The 11,260-nt window shown below is 35.0% G+C and overlaps 1 protein-coding gene across 1 annotated transcript; it reads right to left on the reverse strand.

Moving 5' to 3' along the window:
* Nucleotides 1-7,636: 7,636 nt before the first annotated feature.
* On the reverse strand, nt 7,637-10,940 carry LOC145037115 (rhamnogalacturonan I rhamnosyltransferase 1-like). Its single transcript, XM_078985686.1, has 8 exons — nt 10,067-10,940; nt 9,901-9,968; nt 9,719-9,807; nt 9,475-9,640; nt 9,049-9,338; nt 8,756-8,960; nt 8,420-8,577; nt 7,637-8,012 (listed from the first exon to the last, which is right to left on the reverse strand). The coding sequence occupies exons 1-8, from the start codon at nt 10,419-10,421 to the stop codon at nt 7,790-7,792; spliced, it is 1,554 nt and encodes a 517-aa protein (XP_078841812.1). The 5' UTR covers nt 10,422-10,940; the 3' UTR covers nt 7,637-7,789.
* Between the last annotated feature and the right edge of the window lie 320 nt (nt 10,941-11,260).

Genomic DNA, 11,260 nt, shown 5'->3' on the forward strand with positions numbered 1-11,260 from the left:
ACATCGGTATGTATGAGGTCCAATAGACCCTCACCCCTTTTGCACGTACCAGCGAAGGGTGACTTAGTCATCTTTCCAAGTAAACAAGACTCGCATGTGTCATCTTCCCTAATTTCGAATGACTCCAACACTCCATCCTTTTGGAGTTGGGCTATGCGTTTCTTGTTGACATGTCCAAGACGACAATGCCATAAGGATGCCTTATCCATACTATTGGAAGAATCCAAGTACAAAACATCATTTCCTAAGTTATCAACAATCATAACAGTTTCATAAATTCCATTACATGGTATAGCTTCAAAGTAAAAGACACCATTTAGATAAGCTAAAATAGAACCATTCTCATTATTAAAAGAAAATCTAAAATCTTATCTAAACAAACCATGAAAAGAAATGATGTTTCTTGCCATTTCTGGCGAATAGCAACAATTGTTCAAATCTAAAGATAAACTATTCCTAAGCACTAAATAATACACTCCAATCTTGGTCACAGGCGACGATCTTCTGTTCCCCATGATTAGATTTATTCTTCCATGCTCCACGTCTCTACTTCTTCTTAGTCCCTGCACATTAGAACAAATGTGGTAACCACAACCGGTATCAAGAACCCAAGAAGTATTGTGGGAATCATTAGATTTAATTGTATATATACCTGCGAAAGATGGCTTGATCTTTCCTTCCTTGATGGCTTGCTGGTATTCCGGGCAGCTTCTCTACCAATATCCTATCTTGTGGCAGTGGTGGCACTCTGCCTCCTTCGGGTTGGAGCAGGGCTTAGCAGGATCAACTTTGGTCCCACTAGAAGAGGCACCATCTTGGGCTTTTACCTTGCGATGGTTCTTTGACGAAGCCTTCCTCTTCTTTCCCTTTCCTTGTCCAATTGCCAAGACAGGAGCAGCGGGCGGATTGGGAGTTGGTGCAATAGACTTGTCCTTGAAGTTGCTCTCAGCGACCCTCAAGATACCTTAGAGTTTGCTTAGGGTGACATCTTCTTTGTTCATGTGATAGGTCATCCTAAATTGATTGTAGCTCGGAGGCAAAGAGTGAAGCAACATGTCGATCGCCAAGTCTTCCCCAAAGTCAACATTTAACTTGCGAAGGCGGTCGACATACCTTTGAATCTTTTGCAAGTGCACGGTAAGAGATTCTCCATGACCCATCTTAGCGGAAATCATGTTCGTGAAAATCTCATAACGCTCTTGTCTCGCGTTTTGATGGTATCTCTCCAATAAGTCTTGGTGCATTTCGTACGGATACATGTCCTCGTAGGACTTTTGGAATTCGGAGTTCATAGTCGAGATCATGATGCAATGCACTTTCGTTGCATCACGCTCATGAGTTTCGAAAGTGGTGATTTCGGCGGGAGTAGCAATTTCGGGGTTGATTTTCGCGAGCTTCTCATCGAGGACATACTCCTTATCCTCATAGCGAGCAATCGTGCGAATGTATCTTATCCATTCACTAAAGTTCGTTCCATCAAAGGTGACCTTTTGACAAAGGCTCATCAAAGTGAAAGAACTCGCAGCAGCATTGTTGGCGTTCGACATCTTTAAATAGAAAGGACAAAGATAGATTAGAATATGAATCCCTAATATTCACCCAATAAGAAATTAGGGCTAGGATCCAACAACAATATTTACACATTAGAAAAGGGATGACGTAATCTAACATGCAAACAATTTGAAGGTAAGTGAATGACGATTCACTAATTCTCCACCATGAAAAACAAAACCTTAAGTCCTAAATGTATTGAGAATTCCTAGGTTCGGATGAGATTCACTGAAACTTTTCAATGGCATGTTTAAATCTCGATATGCCCCTCTTGTTTGTGATTGGGATACTGAGGATCACAAAGTGGGTGTGAATTACCATGCAAATTTACATGGTGCCTTCATTGTAACAATCACCTATTCGATGTGTCAGTAAATCGAACACGCTCCATCGAACTATGATAAACAATGAATCACCCTTTGCGACCTTCGCTTAGAACCAATTAGTGTGCCGGTAAACCACACACGCTCCATTAACTTCTTAGCAAGGTGCAAAGTGTAATTTCATGGGATTGCATCAATTCACTTTTCCTAAAGTAACTAAGATTAGGAAATTTTAAGAAAACGTGTAGTTACTTTGTATTTCTTATTATACTTTTAATGAGAGGATGAGGTTGCCCTATCCTACCCGTTCGGCTAACGACCCTCCACTAATCAAGCGAGCGGTGGGTGTGAGTGTACACCCATTAAGCGTCATTTTATAGGCCGCAACATTATACCCACCTTATAGACCGGCTTCGTGAATGAGGCCTACTAACGGAAAGACTAGCATTTAAGTTATATATATATATATATATATATATATATATATATATATATATATATATATATATATATATTAATCTTGTAATATTATATTAGTATAGGGTTGTATTTTAAACTTGTAAAATTCTAGGGTTTGAAATTTAAATTGTCTAAATTAAACTTTTAATTACAAAACATAAATTTCAAAACTTGAGGACTAGTTTTAAACATTTAAAACATAAAGGATCAAATAACAAATAATCTAATCACATAATTATCCATATTTGATTAATAATTATCATATAAGGAAATCAAATATTTTATTAATTGATAATTATCTTCAATTAGATCAAAAATATAGTCATATATATCACAAAATCGGATTAAGGGTGATCTAATATGATTAAGGTAAGTTTCCATAAGATGAATATGAAGAAATCCCGTTTTTGGCTAATCCTGACGCTCGGACTCGCCGAGTACCCACATTGGACTCGCCGAGTCAGGCCAACTCGCCGAGTCCACTATGGGACTCGCCGAGTCCATGACTCAGAAACATAAAATCGAATTTTTCAGTTAAGATTCAAACATTCAAGCATCAATTTAATAGAAACCAATCAAGGCTCTGATACCACTGATGGGTTTTGTACGTAAGAACATTCCTAAGTGCGCATACAAACCCTAATGCTTGGATCTAGGTTTCTCTATTAAACATGCTTTGAATCCAAGGCTTCTAATGACTTATTAGGTGTAAGAACAACACAAAATCAGATCTAGAAACATACCTTTGATTCTCTTGTTTGATCTTGTTGTCTTGGAGCTCTAGAGTCACAATTGTCACTCCTCTAATGGCTTACAAACACCAACTAGCAATGAGGATGATTTGAGAGAGAGGAGAGGGGATGGAATTCGACCAGAGTATCCTTACTTTAGAAGATGTGTCGAATTCCTTCAGCCATAGGGTCTATTTATACTTGTAAACTCCTTAAGGGTTACATCTTAAACCCTAGTTGGATAACTTAGACTTTAAGTTAATCCATATCCTTACCTTAGATATCCTTTGGACGATTTTGGCTTAAGCCCTAGAAATCATCCACCCTATCTCCCATAAGGATTTACAGTCTAAAGTGTAACTATCAAACAATTGACAGTTTATACCCTCTTATTTAATTAATCTCCTTAAGTCACCAAATTAATACTAATTAATCTATGACTTATATTAATCAAATAACTATATTATTATTCCTTATATTATTCTCATAATATATTAATAATATCTATTCTCTCATAATAAATCATCCTACCAAGTTTCTATGGTGAAGGCAATCCAAAAGGACCATGCACAATCGGGTCAAATACTTGCCTAATATAGTTGCAGCCTTAGACACTATTCCAACATATGTAAGTGTGATCATGTAAGTGATCATGTAGTTGTTCTCATTTAAGTGTGATCATGTAAGTTATCATGTAAACATATCTATGTAATAGTATAGTAATGTACTGTAATGTTCCACGTGTGCTAGCCGTAAAGTGTGATCTCTCTCTATCTAGCATGTATAGTAATGTACTCGTTTTAGTATCGTTGTATATGTTCTTCTCTAGTATAGTTGTATATGTTCTTCTCTAGTATAGTTGTATATGTTCCTCTCTAGTATTGTTGTATATGTTCTCATAGTAGTAAGTATTGACTCATGAATGAACTGACTCATAGTGTGATATTGTGTTCTAATAATAGTTCTAGTATCTTCCTAAACTACCCCTATGGTAGTTTACTAGTAATCTAACTGGTACGTATGGACATGGATGTATACCCTTGCTACCCAAGGGTATTGATTGAACTGAAAGAACCTTTATGACTACATATGTACACATGATATATAACTAATATTTAAACGACCTTCGGACAGGTACCCGATATCCCACCAGACCACATCTCAAGCACGAAAAGGAAATAGGGTGGATAGCCTTCGTAAGTCTTTTAAACATTACTCATATAAATATACATATATAGGCATGCAATTTATAATATAAAAGCATAAAGTAAGTTTTGTAAAACCTTTGAACATAATTATTATCTTAAGAAAAGATCGACTTGATGTCAATCTATAAAACAATTTGAAGGTATGGGTTTGATAAAACAATTTAGTATAAAGAAACATTTGTTTGAAACACAATTGTAATTAAGTTTGAAATGTAATATACAGAGTAAAATGTACAGTGTAATAAAGAGTTTAAAACATATAAAATGTTTATAAAAATCATTTGAAGAAAACTGTTTGGTAAAACGGCTGATGTGTAGTAAATCATTTGAATGTTACATATTAATCACATGTGATTGATATAATAACTAGCATAATTCTACTTATTAATCACATGTGATTGATATAATAACTAGTATGATTCTACTTGTATCCCACCCCCCCAAAAAAAAAAAAAAACATTTAAAAGTAGTTTAAAACATTATTTAAGGGGTATGAACTCACATGTAGTAAGTGATTGGAATTGAACGGACTGTTATCGTAAGGAAGGATCGGACAAGTGCTTGGTGTCAAGTGAAGACTTTAGACACACAGAATGATCCTAATTACATATGAAGACATATGTATATAAATAATTAGTGATTAAAACACTAATTATACAAGTATAAACATTTTAACGCGGGGAAAACACTTTTGGTCAAGTGCTAGGAGGCTAATGGGTTGCAACCAAGGAGTGCAAAGCCTCTAATGGGAGTTTATGGTCAAATGACCATGTGCTTTGGAGTTTACAGCCCAGGGGAGTAAACTCCTGGCCGTAAACTCTCAACAAGGTCTCCAAATGAAGCCTATCATTTATACAACTAGTTTGGTGAATTGTTTCAAGGCTAAATCAAGTGTTTGGGTGTTATATTAACTCCTTTAAGGAGTTTACGGCCCAGGGACCATATTCCCTTGGAGTTTACAGCCGTAAACTCCCTTGGGAGGGTGGTTATGGTGTTTTCAAGTCTCAAACATTTCTAGGTAATGATCTATGTTGGGTTCTAGGCATAAGGAAGGAGTTAGGGTGTCATTTGACCCCTTTATAGGTGTTTACGGCCCAAGAACTTGTCTTGGCCGTAAACTCCTTAACACATGTGATTCCTTATGTTTTCTAGGCTATAAACACTTTAGGGTACTTGTCCTTATTTAAGTCTAAGCCTTAGGAAGTGTTTCAAAGCATTTTGGCACCTAAACATGGAGTTCACGGCCCAAGAAGCTCCTTGGCCGTGAACTCACTTTCATCATTGTTTCTAAATGATTTTGGTGTCCTAAATATGAAATGAAGGCTTCTAGTTCGAGTTCTAAAGCTTTGAGGGACATTGGGACACTTTTAGCCCTTAAAATGGAGTTTACTCCCCAAGTGTTCTTGGGCGGTAAACTCCCAAATCTTGGGGTTTTGGTTCGATTTTGATGTTATAATACACAATCTAAGCTATATAATATAACTAGATCGAAGTACTCACAATTTGGGATAAAAACCCGAAGATCCGTGAGAGAGAATTTTGACTTTTCTCTAAATTGAATGTAACTAATGAACCAATTTGGTTCAGAATTCTATTTATAGTCCTGAGATATTTTTGGCAGAAAATATTTTTATTCCTGAAACGAACTCTAATGTCCTAGAGTATTGGAATAACAGTGTTGCACAAAACCCTAGTGCATCCACTCTCCTAATATCTCCTTAAGTGTAAAATCCTGAAAACTGCCAAACTTATACTCGAAGTCTGAGTTTTCACTGTAACTGTTCTACATCTATTGGATTCAAATGGTTTGTTCAGAATGGAAATTTTGGGTTGTCACACTACACTGCTTAGTCCACTAGCCCAATTTGAGTCCGGTCAGCTACTAGCCCATTTTTCTTCAAGCTCTCTTTATTTTAACCCAAAGATGGCTTCTCCAAATGATCCATAGCTCCCATAATTGCCCGATCAATAATCTCCACACACTCGAATATTCTTCTATTTCTTGCAAGTTTAAAGTTCGTTTCTTCCAAGCCTTTTAACAATCAACAAGTCCATTCCATGGATCATCTCCATAGCTATCAAGCCCAAAAATCCTTATTGTTCTCCAAATTCAATCTCCTCCCAAAGATTCTGCGCCGCTAGTCTCCTCAAAATTTGCAATTATGCTCACAAAACTAGAAAGTAGCCGAAATAGTCATAAAATAACAAAAATGAAAAGATGCATGGAAATTAACTAAATTATGAATGAAATATGTTAAAATAAACTATAAAAATAAGTAAATAAAGTGAAACTTTCAGTACTCCCAGTACGTCCAACATACTCCATGAAGGTCCGCGATCCTTTCTGCCTCGTACGCCTAGCGTACTCACTTGTACGCCATGCGTACAAGGCTTAACCTTTTAAACCACCAACTTCCGTACGTTATAACTTCTTCGTTCTAGATTCGATTGCGACGATCATTATATCCACGAAAAGGTAACAATAAGCTATACACTTCTATCAACTCATCATTGCTCTAAAACTTCCCGAACTAAAATCCAAAATTCATAAAAAAAAAAACCTGAGCTGACATTTTATCAATATACCCTTGTCTCCAAAACACAAAACGAACTCCCGAATTATCTCGATTACATTACCTACACCCAAATGGGCCTAATTCCCTCTTTTCCAAAGACCCTAAGTCTTATGATAACCGATCTTCGAGCCACGGCCCCGAATTAGGAAACAATTCGGATCATGACGTTACATTTATAGGTCATGGCTGTCGTGATAGACTTTTATAAAAAAATTGATTATTTTAATATAAATTAAATTGGATGGTTAAATCGAAAAAATAACAAAATATAATGGTTTTTTATATTATTAACCGTTATTATTATTATAAGATTGTTTACTTTATTAAAATCTCATCCCACATAAAAAAAACATATCAAACTAGTAGCCTGTCTTCTTGTTTCAAAAGAATACAAATATAATTTCTTTTTCAAGTTGCTTTCATCATTTAAAAGAAAAGCAAATGCAAAAAAAAAGGTTGTGATGCAAATTCTCAACAAAAACCATTTGATAGTGTACTCATATTCTTTCATTAAAGGACAAAAAAATTAGGTTGTGATTGTTGCTTGGTTTTAATTTTCATTCTTGTCGTTTTATGTCTTAGTTAAATAAATGTAATTGTTCGTCAAATTAAGAACATGTGATTATCTAACCCATTTTTAATATTGAATAACTTTTTTGTTTATTTTTGGTAAATATGACAAAAAAAAAAAAATCAAGTTTGTTATTAAAACCAATTTCATATTTAGCCAATTTTTTTGTAATTTACCAACATAATTCATTCAACATATAACATAATCCGAGTCTTCGTAAAAAAAACTTTACGTATACTATATATTCAAAATACTCTCAAAGAACATGAAACATTTTTTTGCAAGAAATTGTATATACTCTAAGTATACAATCAAAGAGAATCTTCAACTATCTCAGATTAAAAATCAGTGGCGAATCTTGTTAATCTTCTCATAAATCCAAACACTCATATGGATTTGCATAGAAGTATTCTTCTTCCTTTGGTCGATCCGAGATCATAACCCGTCTCATTGGTTGACCCATTCGATCCGCATGCACTTCTTTTACGGTATTTGAAAACTCATCCCAACTCATAGACCCTTCGCTATATCGATCTATTAAGTCAATCAATATCTTTCGGTCAAACCGAATCGTCTTCTTGAATCCTAAGTATCTGTCACATTACAATCAAATCAGATGGTTTTCAAGAACATGACACAACTTAATAAAGACTGGACTGGATATGACAGAACTTGAGAGTGGATAACGTTTATAACGACTAATTTTTATGACTTGTTAGTGTGAATTCATGTCATATCTTGTTTCACCTTTTGACAAAAAGTTGCAGTGTTGGTCTCATTTACATCTGAACGGTACTTGATAAGCTTTCGAGGGCTATTTACATCTTTTACACAGACATGAAATCAGAGTGGGTTCATGTCCAATCTTGTTCCACCTTTTTTGGGTAGGTCAAAAAGTTGCGGTTTTTGTTCCATATCACATAAGTCACAAGTCTACTTCATGTTAAAAACAGTACAACATGTTCTGTCATATCCAATGTTTTAAATAAAGCTTGTTTACCTTCGATGACCCTCAACTACTCTAGCCATGTTTCCATCGTATGTCGGAACAAAAATATCACTTTCTAAAGAAACGAAGTAATCAAGTGCCGCCATTTGTGACGAATGATTTTGGAAAAACCCTAACTCCAAACGGTCCAACAACATCTCCTTTCGAACCTGTTCATAATAAAATAATATCAAATAAAATACTATCCAAATAATATTTTTTTTTTAAGAAGTACACTTTGGGAACCTAAAGGAAAAGGTTCCAAAATGAAATTTTTAAAAGGTTTCATTTTAGTTACGTTCTCGTTAAGTAAAAAAGAAACAACACCTAATACAGTATAATACTAACCAGATTAGGAAACTCTGCAGCCAAACTAGCCATCCGCCTATCGCCGCCATAAATTTCACCGGCGGCAATATAAATTTGAATCCCACGGTCAATTCTCAAAGCACGTAAAATCAAAGCGGTTTCTTCCGGTGTCATCGGACACAACCCTTCTTTTCTCTTAATATCAGAATCAATTTCTTTCTCTTTCCACCATGGATACGCATATCTAACAATTCCAAAACTTACCCAATTCAGTAAAAACATTAAATCAAAAAGGGTAAAAGTAAAAATCAAATCTTGATTAAAAAACCCACCTCATTCTTGTCAATTCTTCCACTTCATCACCATTGCAACCTTGTGTACACCCCGAAAAAGCCAACATATCCATTTCGTATCGAAGATGTAGAACCAAAAATGGTCCCTTTTTTCTTAAAATCTTCACAACTTTTTTACCTAATTCTTCAATTTGTGAAGTGAATTTTAAACCACTAAAATTCACTCGACAACGAAGCTTTTGTATCTCAAGTGGAAGCCCATTGTTCGCAAGTCGAGCATCGGTTCGATTTAAATGTACAACTTTATACCTTCGAATAAGTGGAAGAATCTGTGGATTTATGAATATTTTTACAAAATCAGATAACTTTAAAACCCCCAAAAGCAATAGTTTATGTCTTTTTGAGCATAAAACATTAAAAAAAAAAAAAAAAAAAAAAAAAAAAAAAAAAAAAAAAAAAACGAACCTGGTGATGATAGTATGTTATGTCAGACCAACTAATCGGTGCTAATGAATGAAACTTTCCTAAATCGACTCTTCTTTTAAGCCTTGGGGGAAGTTCTTTAAGTATTCTAACTTCATCGCGTAAGGATTTGATGAAATGATCGACATCGAATATGTCTTCAAAGTCACTGAAATTCATAAAATTCAAAATCTTGAATTGTTATCGTTGCTAATTTGATGAACATTAAAGAAGATGAAGTTAAAACCTTGGATCAGCCCAAAATGACGATTTATCCAATTCTGGAACGATTAATGTCACATTTAAGTATCTTGCAACAGCAACCATGTCACAAATCTACATACCCAAATCACAAATTACGAAATTAATCACTCAAAATTCACAATCGAATAATGTTTTATGAAATTCGAATAACAAACAAACACTCACTGCTCCTCGCATTTGATTGAGTCCTCCATTACAAGAAACCATAAGATAACCATTGTTCTTGTAAGTCCCTGTAAATTTTCCAAGATTTGCAGAATACCCAATGAAAAACATGCGATTTTGGACGAAATCGACAAAATTCTAATACGAATCAGATTCAAGAACTTACTTTTCGGGGGAAGAAGGATTCTGGGTTCGATCAAAGACGAAGAACGGATGTCGGTTTGTGGATGTGTGTAACAAGAAGGCCAAGTTTTCAACAATCTTGGACCCCAAACTTCACCAACAGTTAATAATTGAACAACACAGATCCATAGTAACAACGTTGTCATTCCTCGAGTCATCCAAAGTATCATTTTAGCTTGAGATAACACCATTAAACTTGAATTCGATTTGTCCCCTTTACTACCTTCCCCACCACCTCCACCTGTAAACGTTACACAACCACCCATTTCATTCAACTGCTCCTCCTCCTCCTCCTCCTTCTCCTCAATCTTGTCAACTAATCTACTACAACAACACATTTTATTACTAATACTACCACTAACACTAACAAGAACACCATATCTACTTTCTTGATTTCATTTCAGCGAAACCCTCGATTTATATAATATATATATATATACTATCTTTTGATGCGATAATCGAGGGGGGAAAGAAGTGGGTTTTCGATTTGGTAATGTGGGTATTTGTTTATTGTGAAAAAGAGGCGACCTTGATCCGGTTATATTGTGAATTCCTAATCACCATTGTAGAAACCAAGAAAGAATCTTGAAATGCTTGGGTTTGTTTTTTTTCTTTTCTCTTCTCTAATCTTGAATTGATCAATGTGATCAATTAGAAAACGAAATGACGAGAGCGCCGGAGACCCTTTTCAGTGTGTGTGTTTTCCGATCAGATTTCGGCGAGTGTCGCCGGAGAAGTGAGAGAGGAGAGGAGAGAGAGTGTATGTGTTTGTGTGTGTGTGTGTGTGAAAGCCGGTGAATGATTGTTGAGAGATGAGAAGGGGGAGTTTGTTGAGTTATTAGAAAACGAGTTGAAAGTTGAAACTGAATTTTTGCCCTCTAATTACGCAGTCGATTATTGTATTTTTTTTCATTGTTTTTATAGTAAAAGTAACATTTTAGGCTTTTTCAAGATTCGATATTAAATTAAGTTTTCATTATCTTATCATTAACATTCGTTTTGTGTTTCATCTATTTGGTAATTCATGGTTTTGTTATTGCTTTCAAGAATTACGGAGTGTATTTTTGTCTTAATAGAATTGTTGATCACAATATGAGTACAATTAAATCATTTTTTTATGAATAAAGCATCAAAATATGGAAAATGATTGAGTATTTGTGTATGTATATGTATATGT

This window comes from Lactuca saligna, chromosome 3 (assembly GCF_052625555.1).
Source record: "Lactuca saligna cultivar CGN05327 chromosome 3, ASM5262555v1, whole genome shotgun sequence".
Lineage (NCBI taxonomy): Eukaryota > Viridiplantae > Streptophyta > Magnoliopsida > Asterales > Asteraceae > Lactuca > Lactuca saligna.